The sequence below is a fragment of the Egretta garzetta genome, unplaced genomic scaffold (assembly GCF_000687185.1).
Source record: "Egretta garzetta isolate BGI_Z169 unplaced genomic scaffold, ASM68718v1 scaffold117, whole genome shotgun sequence".
In the NCBI taxonomy this organism is placed as follows: Eukaryota; Metazoa; Chordata; class Aves; order Pelecaniformes; family Ardeidae; genus Egretta; species Egretta garzetta.
This window is the reverse complement of record NW_009260479.1, coordinates 3,140,095-3,162,414: the sequence shown is the minus strand read 5'-3', so window position 1 is coordinate 3,162,414 and position 22,320 is coordinate 3,140,095. Positions and strand designations below refer to the sequence as shown.

At 47.0% G+C, this 22,320-nt stretch overlaps 1 protein-coding gene across 1 annotated transcript in view; it reads left to right on the top strand.

Moving 5' to 3' along the window:
* The window catches only part of ACVR2B (activin A receptor type 2B), a 101,039-nt gene that overhangs the window by 74,882 nt on the left and 3,837 nt on the right, over positions 1 to 22,320 (top strand). The window contains exons 2-9 of the mRNA XM_009644074.2: positions 6,739 to 6,946; positions 10,897 to 11,006; positions 12,358 to 12,509; positions 13,643 to 13,786; positions 14,900 to 15,043; positions 15,943 to 16,091; positions 20,205 to 20,319; positions 21,874 to 22,012. Of these exons, the coding sequence (XP_009642369.1) occupies positions 6,739 to 6,946; positions 10,897 to 11,006; positions 12,358 to 12,509; positions 13,643 to 13,786; positions 14,900 to 15,043; positions 15,943 to 16,091; positions 20,205 to 20,319; positions 21,874 to 22,012 (1,161 nt within the window). The remainder of the gene's footprint in view (positions 1 to 6,738; positions 6,947 to 10,896; positions 11,007 to 12,357; positions 12,510 to 13,642; positions 13,787 to 14,899; positions 15,044 to 15,942; positions 16,092 to 20,204; positions 20,320 to 21,873; positions 22,013 to 22,320) is intronic.

The following is a 22,320-nucleotide window of genomic DNA, read 5'->3' as shown; positions in this document are numbered from 1 at the left end:
ATTATTTAAGTGCAGCAGGCATGAAATGGTCACGCTTTTTTTTGGGGAATAACCACTGGAGCAACACTTACTAATTGCGGCTTCATTATCAGCTCTGTAGAGATGCAACTGGGTGGGCTCTCTAGAGCAACATTTTCCAAACTCTCCCAGTTGCAAGCCTTCCTCTAGCTTGATTTTGGGATCCATAATGCTGGCGATAACTATTTGAATTTCTTTAATTTGCAGCCCTGCGCATAACTTCTGTGAAGTGTTAGGGAGAGGCAGAGCTGGGGGGCAGCAGCCCTCTTCCCCTGCCTTTCCCTTCCCACCAGTGTGCTCAGCACATGCGTAGATCGTGGTCCTCCCTGCTGAAGGTTGTGCCAAAATTCAGCCCTGGGTTCGGAGGCGGCTGGTTTAGCATCCCTGCAGGCGCTGAGCAATGGGAAGGGGCGGGCAAGAGCTGATGCTGAAGTGGCTCATCCCAGCAGATGCTGCGCTGCAAGGTGAGCGCCCGGCAGCCTCTTTATTTCCCAGCTTGCTCAACCATGCTGTGGTTTGAGGGATAGCTCTTGAAAACAAACCCAAACCTCAAACAAAGGGCCCGACTTTCATAATCACACATGCAAGAATGCATCCGCAGTTGCTTAATTGCTACATGCAATTACCCTTCAAATTAGAGGGCAATTACCCCAATTCAGTGTACAATCTCTGTCATTTTATATTATAAAATTACATGTACAAATAGCTATATAGGGACATAACTAAGTGTTTGCAAATAACTTCAGTTGCATACACAGTTTCATGTATAAAGCCCGGTGGTTTTGACAGTTAGGCAAACAGACTGTCTGGTAAATCACTCCGTGTTTATGCAGACTATTTTGACACATCCCATCTTTTCGTATATACTTTCATTTTAGGTTTTAAAAAGGGGACAGGCAGAGATAAAGAGCTGAGATTTATAGCAGCCTTCAGCCTTGGGGAAGATATTCCCGATGTATCTAATGATGAGTTAGGAGCCCAGCAACTGCTAACACCTAGACCCGGAGTTGCTACACAGGATCTTGGCTATAATTTAGCAGCTGTTGGATAATGACACAGACTCACTGATCTGTCAGCAGCTCCAAATTAGGAGAGCAGAGTTTAGTCTCAGATCAGCAGCAAGGTCCCATGCCTCAGCAGACTGAAGTCCTTCAGTTCAAGAGGACCCTTTTTAATGAGCTCCTTCTGTGCCTTGCAACTCCCAAGTAGAGGAGAGAGGTCTTCCCACCTCGCACGGTGTTTTGACTGCTCTTCCCATCATTGCGTGCCTCGGATAGGTGCTGGGGGTCTTGCTCGGCAAAATCCCAGTGATGCTACTGTCATCTGGAGCAGAAAACTGACCCAAGGGAATCAGTGTCGTGATAGTTTCTCAGGGCTGAGGTCAAAAAGTTGCCTTCCACCCCAAAAATGGGGGGTTGTGGTGGGTAGCCTCCCTCTGCCTTCACGATGTGTTGGGAATTATTTGGGCTTGGCGGTGTTCTGTGTAAAGGTATTTGTGTGTGGCTTTTGTTCGAGGAGAGAAGCCACTCTGCGTCATCCCCAAAGCGCGGGGTGGATGCAGTGGGATGCTAGAAACCCATCTGCTCCTGCAAAGCCTAATTCTTCCATAGACTTCGATTCTTCAAGGACTTCAGACTTTATTCCTTAAATGCAGAATTAAAATGTTTATTGTTTTTGCCTGGCTGCTGACACAAGGCTCTTTTCCGTGGAGAGAACCGGGGCTGACAGCAGGCTGCGCTGCCGGAGATGCCGTGCTCTTGCCCAACGTGCACCACCTGGTTTGCATGCTCTGTGTTTTCTGCAAAGCACTGCCTGTGCGCTGAGGCGGTTCTGCCTGAGGTAGTTTCTGCAGACATGGTCGAAACATCTCCCCTGCAAAACGCGTACGAGTGGCCGGGGCCAGCAGATCCCACCTGTGTTTGTACTTCTTGCCCGTACCTAACGGGAGTCCCTGCTGGGTCGGAAACAGCTTTTTTTCCAACTTTTGCTTTGTGGCTGGTGGAGTTGGGTTAGGTGGGAGGGGAATGGGGCCCCAATGAATTAAACCAAGTTCCGACAGCAGTCTTCCAACACCTGCTTAGCAAATGTTTTATATCTCGTTACACCCAAGTCCTGTTGACTTTCTGCCAAAAGCTAAGCACGGGTGTCCTTACCAGGTAATGCCACTCAAAGAAGGAGGTCAGGAGCCTTCCTACCACGTGCTGGTGCTGGCATGAGGGAGAGGGCAAGAGCATCACGGGGACAGAATGGCAGGACTGGGGGGACACAGCCCCTTCAGTCCATCTCAAGCTGTGGCTTGTGACTGCACCCAAGGGCTTTTGTTTCAGGAAAAGCTTTTTGTTGCCAAAATTAATCCTGTCCCTTCTCTCAGCTGTTCAGATTTGGTTCAACACGTCCCTTGAGCCAAGTCGTGCTGCCGTGGGTTGAGGGAAGCCTACTCAAGTCCAACCCGACCCTTATTGCGCTGATGCATCAGCTGTGTCCGGTGGAAGGAGGCAAGCGCTTCCTGCACCCATTTTGGGGCAGTACCCTCCGATTTTTCTTGCAGCTTGAAACGAGAAGCAGGATGTGGTTGATCTGTGCCTCTCCCACCTGTCTTGCTCTGCAGAAGTGTCCAACTCCGTGTTTCTTACAGAACCCTGGTAGCCTTGGGGGAACAGGCACTTCCATACCCATTGCCCAAGGGCAAAAGAAGAGGCAGGAAAAACTACATGGCTTCCCGGAGATGCAGGAGCAGACCTCATATTTTCTCCTTTCAGTCACAGCCACCCCACCGTTCTCCCTCAAGGGGACAAAACCCCCATTTCAATTCCCCCTTCCTCCATTCAGTTGAGGGTTTTAGTACTGTGAGTGCCGATAAGGCAGTTAGCAACAAACTTTGGTCTCTGCATGATCCATTACGGAGCAAGGTGTGAGTGTTTCTTGATGAGCTAAAGCAGCAGGTAAATTAACACCCAGCCCTGGAGACGGGCCCTTTCCTGATGAGAACATCCTGGGAACAAACAAAAGGGTTTCTTGCGGTCCTGAGCACCCAGCAGGATGAGGATCCTTACCAAATGGCTTTTTAAAAAAGATCTGAAAGCAGGTCACAAACACGCAGGTTTTTAAAGCGTCTCCGTAATGCAAGCGTCCATAGGAGCTGTTCTAAGGAAAACACACATGTATTTAGTCATCCAAAACTTTATATGTGCTTTTATTCAATTCATCTAAACTTTGACAGTGGGGGAAAAACTGCGAAAGGCCTTTTTCCTGGCGTGGTTGCTGTTTGCCGAGTTGGGTTTGCGTGTTTGCAAGCAGATCTTAGTCTTCAGCTGAAACTTGTTCCAGAAAAGACAACTGTCTTGGGGGAAGGGAGCCTGGGCTCAGCACAGGATTTAGCAGACTCAGTTTGCTGGTCCCAGAGCCGATACAGCTCCTGCTTCACATCTTTTTAGCATTCCCTTTTCAAAGCAGAGTGGAAAACATCAAATCTCATCGCAGCTTTGTTCATTGCCTTGGCCCTCGTTGCAGGTGGAGAAAACAGAGGCTGTGCGATATTGCTCGAGGTTACAGACGGAGGTGGCTGAGCCAGGATTAGATTGTGGGGCTGTTTCCCAGGCAAATGGTTCATTAAACCTTCCTGCTTTCTGGGAGATGGGGTTGGGGAGGGAGAGGAAATTTCCATCTAGGGATTCAGTTTGGGATGATGGAAATGATATTACAAAATGTATTTCAAGGACTGGCCCAAAAGGTGGTAGCAAGTATTAACTATCATGGATCAGCTGGAAGCCACCCGTAGTACTACAGTGAAGCTGAGGTATTTAGTTATTCCTTTATAAATACAAAGATATCGCCCTCCCTGCACACAAGAGAATGCTCCTTCGCTTTCCTGCTGTTTTTTAACCAGTATTTAGCAAAATTGCTTAATCTGCCCTAACAAAGTGTGGTGTAAGTATCAAGAGAACAAATATCAAGGCTTTAACAAGGAGTGTCAATATTGACACTGTTCTGTGTTGAGGGATATTGGTAGGTTGTTTTTATTATAGTAAGCAACTTGTCAGAGGAAAACTCGGATGGAGCTTTGCAAGTGCCGATAAAATCTGCAGGTGCTATTGAAATTGAGCTCTTGTTCGTGTGTGCTTTGAATATAATTTCCCGTTTCAGAAGTCAGCTTTATGACTTTCTCATACCCCCCCTCCCCTGCAGTCTCTCCCACGATGCAGATTAAACATTCTTTTCAAAAAAGAGTTATTGAAGGATTGAACACCTCTTCAACTTGGAAAGAGATCTTCCTAGTCTGATGAGTTTGCTCCGTACCATGAAAATTACCCATTGCTGAGTCCAGCTGTTGGTATCAGGAGCGGGTTGGACACATCACCCCTAGCTTGTGCAGAAACTATGGTTTCTCCTGTAACCTTTTTGCAGTTCCACTTCTGCTCCATGCCAGGTCATCTGGAGAAGAGGAGGCTGAGGGGAGCCCTTATCACCCTCTACAACTGCCTGACAGGAGGGGGTAGCCAGGTGGGGGTCGACCTCTTCTCCCTGGTAACGGATGATAGGACGAGGGGAAATGGTCTGAAGTTGCACCAGGGCAGGTTTAGGCTAGACATTAGGAAAAATTTCTTCACAGAAAGGTTTGTCAGGCTCTGGAATGGGCTGCCCAGGGAGGTGGTCGAGTCCCCATCCATGTAGGTATTTAAAAGAAGGATAGATGAGGTGCTTAGGGACAGGGTTTAGTGGTGGGATGTCAGGGTAAGGTTAAAGGTTGGACTCGATGATCTCAAAGGTCTTTTCCAACCAAAGTGATTCTATGATTCTATGATCTGCACTCCTTGCTTGATGACTGTTGGCAGCAGAAGGTTGATTCCCTACAGCAGATCAGGCTATATTCAATAGCTTGAATGCAATCTCTAGCTCACGCGCCATCTCTAAAGGGCTCTCTGTGCACTGCAAAATTGGAGGTGAACCCTGCCACCAGGTAACAGCTTGGAGACTTGGCAACTTGAGGAGTTGCAGGCTGTGGAAAGGCAGGTCAGGCTTCCCCCAGCATCCTGCTCACTTGGGACAAGTCATTTAATCTTGGCATGTTGGATCTTCAGTTGGGAGTAATACTCCCTTCTCCGGCTGGGTGTTGTGAGGGTACTTACATCAGCAGTGGATGTGTGTTCAGGTATAGAACCAGTGAAGCTGCAGAAGGTAGCTGGGGCCTGGAGCTGGGGCCTGTGCCCAGGCTGGGTATTTGCCGGCTGTAAGCCACTTGCTGCTCGGTATCTTATGAAGACAGGATTGCATCACCTTGTAGAGACCTTTCAGAAGTGGCTTTCAGAAGTTTGCCAAGTTGAGTGGGAGTCACAGGTTGGGTTGCATTTAGGTCATCCTGTCGTGGCCCTGACTGCCTTAATCTCGAACATTAAAGGTTGCACAGCCTTTGGAGAAGATAGAGTCATGAAAGCACGGCAAAATTTTCCAGCCAGAAACTTAGTCTTGCGCTTTGCAAAGGTCTGGCTATTCTGAGAGCACAGCACTTTCATTTCACCATCCTGCGGGACCCATTCGTGTTTTCTGCCCGTTTGTCAACACATTTTATTGGGATACCTACATTTTTGTGATTGCAATCCATCAAAATAATGGCTAGGTCTGACCTTGCCTTAGGTTGGGTAATCCCAAAGAGAGACGGCTGTGGGGCATCTCAGGATTTATGAAATCACAAGCTTCATGGTACCTTCTCTGGTTGTTCGCTTACATGTCATGTGTTTCATTCTTCTCATTTTAAACTAATCAAAACACCACAAAGCAGAATATTTTCAAATGAAGAGAGGATTTCTAAGGCCTAGGACAAAACAGGTCACCTGCAGATATCAGTGTTCCCGTACTTAACCCCATTTTTAATGGATACATCTGTAATCGTGTTTCAGTTCTGTGCCACGGTGGCTGGGGGGGAATTATTTTAAGTGGGGCGGTAGGAACTCCTCGGTCCTTTGGTACAAGGCTCTAACAGGAAAGGCCCACAGGCTATGGAGACTCCTTTGTGGTGGCCAAACGTCCGTTTGGGGTGGGCAGTTGTTTGGGGAATGGAGTTGCTTTTGCTGAAGGCCTTGCTTGGGCAGAGAGGCAGCGTGAGCTGTGTCGATCACAGCTAAAAACATGGTGTTTATCATATGGAGACTTAAACAAATAAGCCTGAACTGGGATCTAAGTGAGGAATAGGCACTAGTCTGGCCCTTCTCTGCAGATGAATATTATCTATTCTCAGTTACAGCCTTACCCACGTAAGAAACCGTTTATTTTTAGGTGGTGTTTCCCAAAGTAGTGGTGGAGAGGGAAGGTGACTCCGTTGGGTGACATCCCAGCAAGTGGCAAGTAGCACCCTGGGAGGCTGTTTTTCCTAAATAGTGGTTAGAAAATACAGGGTATGGGTTGCCTTGTACATCCCCCTGGTAGGGCCCTGTGGTCAAAGCGCTGGCCAGAGGAGGCCTGGTGTGGGGGGGTCTCAGCTGGGCTCTTGAGTTCACCATGAGCTCCTGTTGTGAGCTGGGGCAAACGCGACCTCTCTGTTCCCCATCTCATACCAGCAAAGGCGAATAATCCTCCGCACTGTGCTGAAGCTCACATTGATGAGCTGCTCAGCTCCCAGGGAGGCAAATGTATGCATCACCTAAAGCAGCGCCACGTGGAGATGCGTCTCCTGGGATCTGTTTCTGATTTTACTTGAACGTCCTTGGGGTTTGCATTTTGCTTCAGGACCAGGCCATGGGGAGGCTGAGACAAGGGAATGCATTTACTACAATGCCAACTGGGAGTTGGAGAAGACCAACCAGAGCGGCGTGGAGCGCTGCGAGGGAGAGAAGGACAAGCGGCTCCACTGCTACGCCTCCTGGAGAAACAACTCGGGCTCCATCGAGCTGGTGAAGAAAGGCTGCTGGTTAGATGACTTCAACTGTTATGACAGGTAATAGCCTAACTGTTTTTTCTGAATACAGGTTTAATTGTTCCTCTAAGTGCAAAGGCTTATGATTTTTGCATCGAGGAAAAGAAAGCAAGTCCAAGTCAATTGGCCCATTCATCCCCTGTAATTACTTCTGTTGCTAATGCAGCGCTCAGAATTGTCACTTATCTGCCTTGACTTTCTAAATAGAAGCTGCAAAAGGCACTTTTAGGGTTTTTTGTTGTGTGGTGGTTTTTTTTTTTCCTTAGCAAAGCTTTGATAATTCTGGCATGCGTTGAAAAACGTGTCCTGTACCATCAAATGAAGAGCAATATGTTCTTCCAGGAGCATTTGGCGATACAAAGGAAAACTTGGAATCATTTGGAGCTCTCTAGAAAAGCACAGATATCTGGGGGTGGCTAGAGGTTGAGATATTCTGGCATTTGTGATGTTGCAAAAAGTTTCACTGTTCTTTGGCTGAGTTGAGAGACGGGCCAGGAGGAAGAGCTGGGCAGCAAAAGCAATCCGCGTGTTTGTGTGTCGCTGCCTGTAGGAAGCTGAAAAGAAGCGAGGTGGTGTAGTACGAAGGCTCCAGCCTCATTAAGTAGCTGAGAAAATAAACTAGTGGTTTCTCATTTCCCTTGATGCAGTTCTATAGAGGGAAAAAGAATTACAGCTGAAGAAAATAGCCCTCTGAAGTTTCACAGTTTAAAAGGGCAATGCTCAGTAGCTCTGGACTCACTCAGTGTTTCTGTTAAAAAACCGCAATGACCAACCACCCAACCCAGCCAAACCCATCCCTTTCCATAAGGATTAACAGAATATAAAACTGAAGGATTTCCCTTGATGCAACACCAATGTAGGTGGATCTCACCTTTGTGCAATTCCCAGCTGCACATCTCTGTAGCTTCTTATTCCAAAAGTTTTAGGACATCAGGCCCTAAGCTGTGGGGCTTAAGCTGGGACTAGATTTGTCCCATGGCTGGGGAGTTTTCTCCCTTCGGCGCTGAGCACTATCCCTGCTTTAGTCTTAGCTTATCCCGACTGTGAGTCGTTCCTCATCTTCCTTCTATTATTAGCTCCAGGGTTATTTTCCCACCCCACCTATTCCCTTGCCAGTTGCGTAGCCGAGCTCTATATATAGTTAAATTTTTATTCTTTCCCGATAAATCAATCCTCCTTGGCCCATTAGTCATCTTAATGCCGATCCTTCTGAGAACAGAAGGTCATTCTCGTTTCCTACTTCCAAGCAGAAGTGTTTACTGTAAACAGATTTCTCCTTTCAGTGCCTGCTCTCGTACACAGTGACACTTGTATTGTCACTGAGTGTCTCTGTGCAGGGATGTAGTGGTTCTTAAACTTTGTCATAATGTGTTGCTCTGTTACAACAGTAAAAAGTTTCCAGGGCTCCTCATAAGCCTTTTTGCAGCCCCAGGGTTGAGCATCCATTATCCCACAGCCTGATTCTTCAAAGCTGCAGTTCCAGGGCAAAGCTAAAAGATCTTCTGAGAATTAACAAACAGTACAAGTGTTGAAAGCAACATTAGAAATAAAGGTTAGCTTTAATTAAATAAAGGCTGTTTAAATGGAGTCTTTTTTTTTTTTTTCCCCTTCCCTTGCGTGCCCTCGGCAGTCATTCTTGCGGGTGATGTTGCATCCCAAGATGGCAAAAATGGCTAAAACGATGATTTTTTGGTCGACGGTGCTGTGATCATGCCCTTTCTGTCTCTGGCTTCAGCACCTTTGGATCCTGAGCTCCTGGGTGCAGCCTGGGGAAATGCACCTGTACCTGTATCTGCTCTATCTGCAAGCATCCCCTGGATGCAGGGCACAGTCCTGTTCCGCCGGGCTGCAGCTCCGCTCCTAGCGCAGGCAGCACGTGCTGGGCTGTGCCACGTGTGGCCTCCTTGGCGCTGGAAGGTGAAAAATTCAGGAGTGCAAGGGTCGGGACATTGAGGGTGATGGCTCCTTACTCTGTTCTTTATCTTAAGGAAACAAGAACGTGGCAGATGTACATTTAAGGCTATAGGAAAAAGGTAGTGTTTAAAAATCGACTTGTGTGCTCTTCGTTTATTTACACAGACCCACTGGAGAGGTCGTGTTCGCGTTCCCTTGAAGAGCACGTGAACCGCTATGAAATGTGCCCTCGCTGCCATAGAAAAATGTGTCATTCTCTCCCACTGTCTCATTTGTAATATTTGCTAAGTATAACATGTCATATGTACCTGGATGGCTGCCCTGAGCGCGCACCAACTCAAAGACAGGGCTAATGAATTGCAGATGTGGAGCAGGCTGTTTTCACTCATTAGCTTGATTTCTTAACCAACAGATTTAGCAAAGGATGTGTTTTCTATTGAAGACTCCAATACTGATGCTGTTAAATCCAAAGGGCTTGTTATCTGATTTCATGAAAAAGCATCTGGAAACGTGGCTTAACTTGTTGAAACATATTTGTTCATTTGAATAAGTCAAATAGCTGCTTTTTTTTCTTTGAAGTTGAAAAAAATAAAAGTCTGAAAAACAGACCAAGTGCTTCCCAGCTGAGACCTTGCAGGAGACATTTCGGTTATAGCCGCTTTTTTTTTTTTTTCACCCCCAAAAGGAATAAAGCACCAAAAACTACCCTGTGTTCTGATGGAAGAGAGCCCTTTCCGTTCTTCTCGTGGCAGTGTGTCAGTGATACCACTGAAAGGGAGGCTTGGCACAGGTTCATAAATGAGTAATAATGTCAAACACATATGATTGTGTTGCTACTTCCTCCGAGTGGTCGAAGGAAGGAAGTTATGCATATAATTTAGCTGGGCTTCAGGAAATAGTTTGATAGGGTTCTCTGTGGAGAGCAGCTCTGCCGCCTTAATAGCTAAAAAGCAGAGGGTAATGTAGCAAAAGGTGGCAGGGAAGGGAAGCAGGCATTTAAGAAAGAGAAAGAAATGACTGCTAGAGCACTGCAAAAATCACTGCGCATCTCTTTTGGCATTGATCTGTGGGAGAGGGAGGATGTGTGGAAGTGGAGTTGGTCTGATCCGTGGAAGTCCCCTAATGCCTTGCACAGCGTGGAAGGAAACCCCAGTGCTGAGAAGGCTGTAGTGCTTCCTGGGTAAGAGGCAAATACGAAAAAAGGGGAGCTGCAACCTGATTTTCTCAAAGGCTTTTGTGCAGGAATAAGCTTTTTAAAGGAGAAAGAGGTGGCACTTGAAAATTAAACTTTAAAAAAACCCCAACAAAACCCAAACCTGTAGCCTTCCCCCTGCCTGCAGCGGGACCGTTGCTGCTGCTGGTGTCTGGTGCCCTTCTGGTGTGTGTAGAATCATAGAATCATAGAATCGTAGAATGTTTAGGGTTGGAAGGGACCACTAGTGGTCATCTAGTCCAACCCCCCTGCAGTGAGCAGGGACACTGCTAACTAGATCAGGTTGCTCACAGCCCCATCCAACCTGGCCTTGAATGTTCCCAGGGATGGGGCCTCCACCACCTCTCTGGGCAACCTGTTCCAGTGTTTTACCACCCTCATTGTAAAAAATTTCTTCCTTAAGAAGAAGCGATGCGCAAGGCTGTGAGAGCAGTCTCAGCTCAGCCCTCGTCATACGTGCTTTATGGCACAGTCTTTAATTGCATGATCAAATACTCCCCTCCCCTGACAGCATGCATACGGGCTGCAGGAAAGACGCTGTGCAGGGAAGGAGGCATCTCTCCATCGTTTTTCTGCTTCTCATTCAGTTAGCGGCGGCGGCTGTTATTTATTACTCGCCATCTAATGCCTTTGGTACATATGGAAGCATTTGTTTCCTTTATGGTTTTTTCAAGGATCTTTGCTATCCACTGGGGTATTTGAGTGCCAAGTTGTTCTCTGTAAGCAGAGACTGCCGATCTGTGCAGCGCAGCGAGAAGATGGGTCCCAAAGACAAGAGGCAGGGGTTGGCTGATGTTGTTTTTTCTCTTCCCTTCATTGCCGTGTCTGTCCCTCCCTGACGCAGGCAGGAGTGCGTAGCCACAGAAGAAAACCCTCAAGTGTTTTTCTGCTGCTGCGAGGGCAACTACTGCAATGAAAAATTTACCCATTTGCCTGAAGTCACCGGCCCAGAAGGTGAGTGACCGGGTGGACGGGGAGTTGGGGTCTCTTCCTCTAAACCCAGTTTGTGATGACTTTGAGTTGCTGGATGTTGGGCAAAAAAATACATCCGACAGGACACGAAATACCACTTTGATTACAAAGTCCAGAAATCCTTCTGCCGGGATTCTTCAGGAAGGGTTTTTTAATTTTGTTTCACTCTGTGGGTGAAGTGTGTTGTACCAACACCTTGTACACCATCAGTGAGGGTTAGAATTTCTTTCTGGTGGACATTTGCAGTGGGCTCTTAGAAAACAAAATCCCACACAAGAGGAAGAGGGCGGTGTGATTTATACAGTATGGATCAACTCAAACTCTTAAAAGGTATTTGACACCTTCTTCATTGATTTGCATAGGTCTCCAGATATCTTGGGCATCAAGGATTTTTGCATTTGATTGGTCTTTTCTTGGTCTGGGGATTGAAAGGGAATGGGGGTGTGTGTCAGCTTTCAGAGTTTGTGGATATACTTCAAGGAAGAAAAGTAATAGCAGGTCCTTCTTCAGAGGCTAATAGAAAAATGATGATTCTTTTAACTGTAGGCTTGCTAAAGTATCATTCAATAAAAAATATTAAAGCAGGTGGATCTGTTCTTTAGGATGGTTTCTTTTGCTATCAACTACCTGCATTTATTGAGATGTTCCAGTGGACCATTATCAGATTTTCCTGGGCTTTCCTGTTAGGTTTTTAATTGTTTACGTGGGTTTTATTATCTCCTGTTATTAATGTACCCGTAGCAACCTAGTAGCAAATATTCTTTCTCTCACAGTTTTTTGTTTAATTTGGCATGTCTTGCTATTTTTTCCTTCCCTGTCTCCAACATAGCAACATGGCTCCATTTAGTATTCCCATTGTTTGTGTCTCAACTGCACTGATGTAATTTGGAACAAGAACTACTGTGGGAATAGTGCATTTGATTGTGGCTCCGGTAGCATTTTACTAAAAACTGACATCTTGTCAATCACTGTAAAAGGCAAAGCAATGCTGCGAGGGATTTCATGCTCGCTTGATACATTCGGAAGGATTAAGAGGAGGAAATTTTCTGCTGTTACGTATCCTGGCAAGAAATACCTATCTTAAATAAAGGTCAGACAGAGGCTCGGCTTGCAAAGTGTGGTTTGGACTGTTGTAACTCCATTACTAATAGCCATATTAGTAAACCACAGAGCCTTATGAATACTGTTGGATGTGATGGGACATGCCACTAGGCATTGTCAACTTTGGAGTAGAAGGAAGGATGGAGTTTGGTTGCATCTGGATGTGTAGTTGACAGCGCCGTTGCATGCCTGAAGGGTCCTTTCCCTTGTTTACCCTGCTTTTTTCTCACAGTCATATACGAGCCACCACCGCCAACGCCCTCCCTGCTCAACATCCTGGTGTACTCACTGCTACCCATCGCTGTCCTCTCCATGGCCATCCTCTTGGCCTTCTGGATGTACCGTCACCGCAAGCCACCCTATGGGCACGTCGACATTAATGAGGTGAGGCAGTGGCTTCCTTTCATTTGGACCTTACAAAAGGCACGGAGGCTGCATGGTGTATGTTCACATCCACTTTTGCTTCACTTTTTTCAGGTGGCCTAACTTGTCTTCTCCGTCTTTTAGAAGTTGGTGGTACATTTGGCCTCCGTGGTGGTGTTAGCATCCCCTGTGAGGCTGATGGGTTTAGAGGGGGTTATCACCATGTCTGACATTCCTAAGGGATGGAGTTACACAGCCCTGCTTGGTGGCTACCCTTCCCCTCAAACTCTCACACCCCTTGCCTGGTTTGAGCCAACTTTGCAGAGGAGTGGAGATCAGAGAGATGATAAACGTTCCTACCAGCTTTATGGGGCGGGGGTAGATGCTTTCCCTGTAGAAGCTCATTTTTTATGAGCCATCAGAGAATGCATGCAGGAGGTCATCCTTGTGGCCCAAAGCCATCGGGAACTGGTCCTTGCTGGCTCTGCTGTGCCCTGAGCCTTCTGGTTTCTTCTGAAGAGCCGAGCAGCCACCTCTCTGTTCTCTGCCCTCACATACCGTGAACCTTGCCCACCTGAAAGCAGATAGGACAGAGCTCCAACCCCATGCGTCCTGCGGGATTGCGATGTTCTCATGGGCAAATGCAGAGTTTGAACAGATATGATCTTTGTGATGCTGACAGACCTGTTTACTGCCCATTGCTAGGGTTATGTGAAACACGCCTCACGAAGCGCAAAGCAGTGGGAGGTTTTAGGTGTAGTTGGGTGTTGGGTCACAAAGATCAAAAAATTCCTGCTTTTGGCAGGAGGTAGCCTTGAGGTCATTGGTTTTATAGCCCAAAATAGCTTGTGCTTTGAAAATGTAGAAGAATTCAGGTTTTGCCAGAGGATGGCAGGCAGTAGTTCGACACACAAAATGACATTTGGAGGCGTAGATTGTTATATATGTTCTATACAAATACCCTACAAAGCAAGAGCGGGAATTTCAGGCTGCTCTTGCTGCAAAGAGTACTTCTAATTATTCTAATTACTTCTAATATTAAATAAAATGTCAATTCTTTATGCCTCTTTCCCCACATGCAATCTCTCCATTCCTCCCCTCCCTTTGTTTTACCGTCCAGCTGCAGCTGGTGACAATGTTTTTCTCTTGTGCAGGACCCTGGCCCGCCGCCCCCTTCTCCCCTGGTTGGCCTAAAGCCTCTGCAACTCTTGGAGATCAAGGCGAGGGGACGCTTTGGCTGTGTGTGGAAGGCTCAGCTGATGAACGACTACGTAGCAGTGAAAATCTTCCCTATTCAGGTGAGAAGTGTATTGCGTTAGGTTCTCACTTGCTGGGCTTCCTCACCGATGCTGAGATGCTCTACATCCCTTTTCGGGGGGGTGGTGTGGTTTAAGACCATAACAAAGATGCATTTGGACTCTTCTGCTGAGGGAAAAAGTTCAGGGGCCCTCCTTTCCTACATTTTTCTCTCTGTTGTCTCATTTCCAAACGTTTCCTTGTAGTAGTAGTTGTTGCAAGAAGGGCAAAACCAAACACATTTTGAAGCCTACAGGGTATTTTAACTTGTTCAAGTCCAGCGAGGCAGTGTGCAGCTGCGACGCCCAAAGTGCACACAAAGGACCAAAGCCCCAGCTTTGTGTGTCCTGCCTGGGGAGACTGTAAATCTGGACCCGAACCTAGCAAACAGTTTACAGCTGACAAAGGCACAGCCCCAGTGCTGCAAAAGCTAATGGCACTGCAGCGTTTCTGTCAGCTCACGTCTTCGGCTCTGGGAAACCTTTGAACGCTCCTGACTTGACTCTCTAGGAATTGCAGATGGAAAAAGAAAAGCAATCAAAAGTCAAATGAGAGAAGAATGACTGAAATATCTTTGTGCTCCTCTGCTATCTCCTTCTTCCTTAATTTTTTGCCCCCTATTTGTTGTCATAGTGTTGCTAAAGGTGATTTACACATCTTCTGTCCCAAGCCGGCTGTGACTTACTAGTAAATATTCAATAGAGCCTCGATTAGATTTTGCCATCGTAACAATTACAGCTACAATGCAGATCTGGGTGCTGTATGCACAGGCTTTATTCTTGCAAGCATCCTTAGGAAATCTTAACAAATCTTATTTCTCATTGACGCTGAGTTTGGATTCCTCCCCCCTTCCATACCCATCCAGAATGAATGGTACACATGGGCTTTAGGAATAGCTGAGGATAATTTTGGAGAAGGGAGACTGAGAACAGCAACTTCCAGTCTTTCTCCAGCATCTATCCTTTAGGAAAACAGCCTCATTTTGAAGGGATACATCACATCGGAACGCCGGAGGATGATATTAAGAGGAACGTGAGCAGCTCTGCCTGAGCTGAAGGAGCTGTTTGCTTTAAAGGGAAGTGTGATCTTTGATGGTGCGTTTCTCCATGCTTTAGGATAAGCAATCTTGGCAGAGTGAGAGGGAGATTTTCAATACTCCTGGCATGAAGCATGAAAACCTTTTGCAATTTATCGCAGCGGAGAAAAGAGGGACAAACCTAGAGACAGAGCTCTGGCTGATCACAGCTTTCCACGACAAGGTAACGTATCATTGCACATACATTTTGGGAAGGCAGAGAGGCGGCTGGTTGTGAAGCAGCAGTATTTGGTGTCTAATGTTCTCCCAGAAGCTCCCCTGTAATCTATCCAGTCGGTCCCTGGTGAGCCATGGCTCAGTGGTAGCAGAGAAGTGCTCTTGCTCCCCTCCTTCAAAGGCCCTTCCTTTAGCTTTCAAGGCTTTCCTACACAAACATAGGACTAATAAAGGTGGGATGTGGGGAGAGAGAGGCACAAAAGGCCACAGCTCATGTATGTGGGGGTCACCATCTCTTAACGTGTGTAGATGAGCACATGGGAGCCGGGTGTCACAGACCATTGCAGTCCCAGCTCGCCCCTTGCAGATGGGCTCTGTGTTTGCTTTTGAAGCTCGGGGCGTATCTCCCATTTCATGGATTGCTTTAGTTATCAAACATGACTAACACTTAAAATAAAACAAACACGCACAAATCCGGAGTTGAGCCAGCAGCGTTATCCTTCTGTTTAATCCAAGGTCTACCGAGTCAATCATTGCCACAACCAGCTGATACGATGCATCATCTTGTTGCATGGAGGGCTTTCCCCTTTCTTAGGTTAGATGAATTGCTCTGGTTTGAGATGATTTTGTCCCTTCCTTACCTCCCTCCCCTTCCCTGGCAGATTAGTAGGCTCCTTTTAGACATCCAGATACTTTCTGTGCTGTCAAGGGCTGAGGAGTCATGAACGCTTCTGGGTTTTATTTCTTCTTTTTTTTTTACTTTCACTAGTGATTTTTTTCCCCCCTGTTAAATCAAGGTTCAAATTTCTCAAGCACTCATTAAAACCGTTTTCTAAACTGATGAGTTGTCCCATCTGTCACATAGCAGGGTCTGCAATTAAGAACGTACAATGTCCTCTTTCACAGGGCTCTCTGACGGATTACCTGAAGGGCAATATTATCAGCTGGAATGAGCTCTGCCATGTTGCAGAAACAATGGCCCGTGGCTTGTCCTACCTTCATGAAGATGTCCCTTGGTGCAAAGGCGAAGGACACAAACCTGCTATAGCGCACAGGTACGGCCTCTTTCGTTGACGCCATTCAAGTGCTGTGTTCAAACGTTCGCAACCTCTTTGAAACGCTGCTGTTGAATGGAGGAGGAGATTGTGCTTTGAGGAAGTAAATGCCTTTTAACCCAACAAATCCTGTGCTGAGAGAAAGAATTTGTTTTGAACACATATGAAAAGGTGAAGGGCAAGTAAGTGTCTTGTCCGTGAAACAGTCGGTGTGGTTGGCAGTGGTTTATGGCAAATGTCTGAAGGGTAGGTGCTTCCCTCTTCCATCGACTCTTCTCTTGACATGTAATGGGAAGGGAAATCTGGTTGCTGCAGAACCGCTCTCTGAAAGGACTGTGCTTGATAAATCACGTTGCAATCTGTGTATTTCTATGGCCGTACCAAGATTTGGACCCTACTTTTCCCTGAGTGTTTTAGACTGATAACTCTGCTGCGTGTCTTCCCACAGAGCTTTTCATCATTAGGTAAGAAATGGAGAAACTGTAGAAATGCAGAAAATGGCTCCTATTTATTTTTCACTGTACTTTTATAGTGCCCAAATCATGCCAGGGTGCTTATGAGAGACACTAGAGCAGGCACACGCTTCAACCCACCGGGGTGGCAGCACCATGGGGACAGCGGGAATCCAGAAGGCAGTGGGTTAAACCATCCTTAATGCAACAATACTTGTTTTAGCCCTTAACTGCAGTCCCACATTGCTTGCCCTGGACTAAAGCATGGCTACCGAGCAGTTTGCTAGTGGCATGGCAGGAGGGGGGGAGTTTTCCAGAAGGGATTTATGCAGGCTACACGCCGTAATCCGTGGCTGTACTCCCCCACCACCCACTGCATTTCATCCAGGAGGGACTTAAACCCCACATCCAGCTGCAGCAATTTGTACCCGAGCTAGCGGGTATCTTCATGTATGGTAAGATAATCCCTGTTTTTGCAAGAGTGTCCCTGCCCCCAAACCAACCCCCTTCCCCAAACCTGAAGGTTTCTGAGAGCTGGGGGCTGTTGAAAGAGCCTACAGCTGCCTTTGTGCTACTCCTGGAGCTGACCCCTGTGTCCCTGACATTTGTCCCTGTGGAATAAAGGCAGTGGTTTATACATGAAAATTCCTGAGGGTGGGGAACAGAGAAAGGCTATAGAAAGGCTTTAAAGCAACAGATCGTGCTCATTAGTGTCCCCAGCCATTTAGCAAATGATAAAAGATGGGGAATGCACCATTTGTGTGAATTTAGCACATACCTAGGGAAGAGGGATTTCAGGACAGAGGGGATTTCCCTTGGATTACCCCATTCCTTTTAGTTTTATTTTCATTTTAAAAGAAAACACCAAATACAGTTTAAATCTGGGAGGGGGGGGTGTGTATTTTTGAATGGCTTAAGGCAATGCATGCAAAGATGCTGGAGTTGCCCCGGGGGGGGGGACAACACTCCCCAAGCCACTGCGGGGCAGGGGTTCAGCTAGCTCCTCACTGGCCCCCCGGCACTACAAGGAGGATTAACGTTATGGGATCGCTTGTTGGTGCTAAAGTGCCCCCACGTGGAAGCTGAAAATAAAATCTCCAGTGTCTGAATCGAGTTAACGTACCCATCGTTCATAGTCTGCTCGCTCTCTTATTCCCTGGTTTGAAGCATTACATGGAAAAGGATGTTTTCTTCTTTTCAGGCCACTTTCTATTATCAGTGACCGTTTGGGGATGGTCTAATGCATACGGTGTTAGTGGGAATTCTACCTGGCATGGCTTGGATCAGGTCTTTCTCCCTGTCCTGGATATGTTTGCATTGCAGCTCACACTTTGCCAGTTCAAGGTGGTTCATGGGAGGAAGGAAAGCATGGGAAAATGGGAAAATGTATGGAAATTGGAGGGGGGGGGGAAAGCAGCACAAAGGGAAATCCCTGCATCACATACCAAGATGTAGGAGTTAACTGTTGCATGCCCAAAGGGCAGTGCGGGTGAACAACAGCAGCGAATGCCCATACAATAAATCCGTTTTCCATCTCGCTTCACTTTGGGAACATATCATTCAGGCAGACTCTCTAGTAATTTCTCTGTGGTCCTTTTTGAGCCACTGTTTTGCAAAAATCTCGTGCACAATCTGTACCATCATGGAGGGCATAATCCCCTGATGCTGACCGAGCAAAGGAGTTTATCTGTGTCATTAGATGATGGCTGTTTTCTAAGCCTGTGGGGAAACTGCTGTAGCATGGAAGCAGGCAGTCTCTAAGACGACAGGTTTTAGGTAAATGGTGATTTTCTGTGGAACGGAGGGGTACAAATGTTTTGCAGGCTCTGCAAAACTGCACTGTGTCCCTAGAAACCCCGTGTGTCCCCTTGAGGTGATGGAGGCTGGTTTCTGCGGGGGTTCCCTGGCCTCGTGATGCTCTCCACAGCCAATTCCCCCATCTTAATCCTCAAGCCAGAAATGCCCACCACACTGTGTTTAGCTTAGAAAGGAAAAAATCCTTCCTTCTGATTTTTGTAAGTTCAGAATCGGAGGCCGGGTGGTACAGGATGATTTTGCTTGCGGTGCTTTGAGCTGGTGGTCTGGCGTCCAAGCCCACAGCGAGCAGCCCTTCTCTATGGTCCAGCAGTTTCTCTCTTCCCGAAGAATTTTGACAGGTCTCTCTAGTGCGGAACAATCGTATCTGCCCTCATTAATTATTTTGTGCAGGCCTGCAATGTCCTGCAATCAGCAGGGTCACCGAGTGAATTGATGATAGGGAAATTATAATGCTGAGCATACAGGACAATTGCCATCTGCTGTCTAAGGTCTGTAATTTAATTACATTGCCAAACATTCCTTTTCAGATGAAAATGCAGGAAGCCCAGGGAACAGGGCTCGACTGGTTAGGCATCTCAACCCTCCTCCACCCCATCTTGCCAGCCCCTGCAGATTTACCTGAGCAGCCCTGAAAAAATCCTGCTGCAGCATGGGACTGACACAAATGTCCCCTTAAAGCCACCGTCAAGCACAGACCCACTGTGTACTGCGAATGCTTACACCTGCCCCTCAGCTGCCCGCTCCCATGACAGAATCAGAATCATTTAGGTTGGAAAAGCCCTTAAAAATCATCAAGTCCAACTGTTACCCTAACCCCGCCATCCCACCACTAAACCATGTCCCTAAGCACCTCATCTGCCCAGCTTTTAAATACCTCCAGGGGTGGGGACTTGACCACTTCCCCGGGCAGCCCCTTCCAGTGCTTGACAACCCTTTTGGTGAAGAAATTCTTCCTGATGTCTAACCTAAACCTGCCCTGGCGCAGCTTGAGGCCAGTTCCCCTCATCCTATCGCCCATTACCTGGGAGATGAGACCAACACCCACCTCACTACAGCCTCTTTTCAGGCAGTTGTAGAGGGCGATGAGGTCTCCCCTCAGCCTCCTTTTCTCCAGGCTGAGCAACTCCAGTTCCCTCAGCCGCTCCCCGTCAGCCTTGTGCTCCAGACCCCTCACCAGCTTTGTTGCTCTCCTCTGGACATGTTCATCCCGAGAGCTCACCTGAATGGGGGCTCACCCCCTCCCCTGCTTGTTTTCCAACCCTCCGAATTCTCCAGGGAAGATTGGTCCAGCAATTAAAACCTAAGTGTAATAGATGACTATGGCAAAAGTCTGTTGACGTGTGTAGTCAGGGTGAACGGTGTCCCACCGGCGTTGGCTAATTTCCAGAAAGATCTGATTTTGTAGATAGGAGCAAACATCCTTACTAGGATAAAGAGTAAATTCACCTCCTTAACCTGTCTTGCGTGTGCTGGTGGGAGTGAGAAATGTAAAAAGTGCCAAGAAGTGGGGGTCCACAGCTGGTGCTCAGAGCAAGAAACAGTGTCTTATAGTGCCTGCTCTGCTTAAAACACCCCCTTCATATCACTTCTTGCTTTTATTTTGAGGTTTATTCACTGTAGACTTTGGCTGACTCTGTGCTGGCCAGCACAGGGCTGCTTAGGTGTGTTTTAGGGACACAGGCAGCAAGGAGCAGCCAAATCTGCCCACGTTGGCTGTGCCAGGGAAGGAAGGAGCTGATTTACTGGGGGCAGCTGAGCCTATAGACTCATGACGTGTTGCAATGTGATTTAGACACATGCCATAATAAACCCTTCCCGAACTTGCTTCTTGGCTTCTCCATAGGGACTTCAAGAGTAAAAATGTCTTGCTGAAGAACGACTTGACAGCAGTGCTAGCCGATTTTGGACTAGCTGTACGGTTTGAACCTGGAAAACCTCCAGGGGACACTCATGGACAGGTAATCATTATCTTTAACAATAACGTTTTAAAAAGTCAGGCTTGCCATAGTTCTTTGGGAGTGGGGGGTAGTTTTTATAGATGCATTTAATTCTCTTCAAGATATGTATTTTCCATAAAATCTTGTGCTCAGACGTAAATTCCAGAAGCTGCTTTGATCTGGGTGAGCAGGGAGAGTTCTCGGACCCTCCCGACTGCTGTGCAAGTGGAGTCCCCCTGGCCTCGGGGCAGGCAGCTTCTTCCTTCAAACACGGGACTTGCTGACTCTTTATTATCTTGGTATTAAATATTAATACTCCTAAAATTATTCATTTATTTTTAAGAATTCAGCCAGGCTGGCTGCTTGGATGACCTTTAGCAACGGCAGATCTTGCAAGCTGGCTGTGCGCTGCGTAAACAATTTACTGTGGTTTTATGGGTTCTTAATTTTCTGCCTTTGCATTGCAGAAAGCAGCCCCTCATTCTGCTCTCGTGCCGGGGCACAGCGAGGCCAGCATTCCCTCCGTGTGCCTCTGGGGTTTTTTGAATGCCAGTCTCCAATGCAGGCTCCCTTTTTACCTTTATCTTGGAAGGAATGAACGCTTTTCTGGGTTAACTTCCCCCAGCTTTCCTTATTTTTGCCCTCTTTTTTTGGGGTTTTTCCAGTATTTTCCATGCCTTTTCACATCCTGGCTTCCCGCTGTCCCCACTGCCTCAGGTAACAGCAAGAACAGATGAGAATTTCCTAAAGGAAAATGTTAAAGGCATTTCAATTCCTATGTTAAAATGTGGGGTTTTTCCCTTGTTCTGCTCTCCACTCTCCTACATCATGGGCTGTAATTCTGCCACGTAGATAACCACAGCCGCATGAGGAGCTCGGGGAGGCTCTGCCTGGTCTGAAAACAACCCGACAGGCACCGTAATGAGGACTGAGTCCCCTCAAAGCGAGAGGGGATCTTTTCCAAACAGATCACAGCAAGCCAGGGCAGAGCAGACTGCTCCTGTGGATGCAAGAGTCGTGTTTTAGCCAGGGCTGTCAAACCAACGCCTTTTCCTACCATTTCAGGATATATCAATTTCACTCTTTTCTTTTTATATATATATATATAAATATAATTTTTTTTTTTTTTAATGAAAGGGAATTGAACTTTCAGCGACTGTGATAACCAAGTCTGACTTGAACTCGGGGTGTTCTGTGTGTCTCCAAAGACAGCATTTTCTCAGGCAGCATGTGCCGCTGGAGCAAGATGCAGTGGGACACAGAGAAGGCAGGATTTCATCCGTACACACCGTGCCGCGCTGCATTTAAATTAGACCTGTAGCGTACGCTGAATGAATATCACACACGTAGCCGTGCACTTCGGCTTTTTCCTTCAGGTAGCTTATCCAGACTCGAGTGATCTTAATGAGGATCGGTGTCAGAAAAACCAGCCCCCTTTTGCTTGTTCTTCGAGTGTGGTGCAACTTTAGGAGAAGTAGCCTTAAGGCTAATGAAACTGGCTGTCATTCATCTCCAACCAGCAGGGGTTGATGGGCACAACTGGAATGTAACTTGAGTTGTGGTTTTTCTCTGTAGGTGGGAACGAGGAGGTATATGGCTCCTGAAGTGTTAGAGGGAGCAATCAACTTCCAGCGAGACGCCTTCCTGAGAATAGACATGTACGCGATGGGACTGGTGTTATGGGAGCTAGTCTCCAGATGTAGAGCAGTTGATGGTAAGAATAAAGATCGTCTCTTCCCTGGGGAGGGCTCTGTTTCAGCGGGGTTTAGCAGTCTGGAGAATGGGCCTGTTAAAAAAAAAATTAAAAAAAAAACAGTGGCATAGTTTTATTAAGCAGCTAACCTGTTTTTCACTCGCTTGTTTTTTAACATAAGCTGTCATAACCTTTGTAGTGTTCAAGTCTCCAAGTGCTTTTAACTGCGCCGCTCACATTGCAAATTGGCTGAGAACTCGGAGGAGTGGGTGATTCCTCCATCAGCGGTGGGTGTCCTTTAGTCCTGAGCCTGTTCTCTGCTGCTCTCC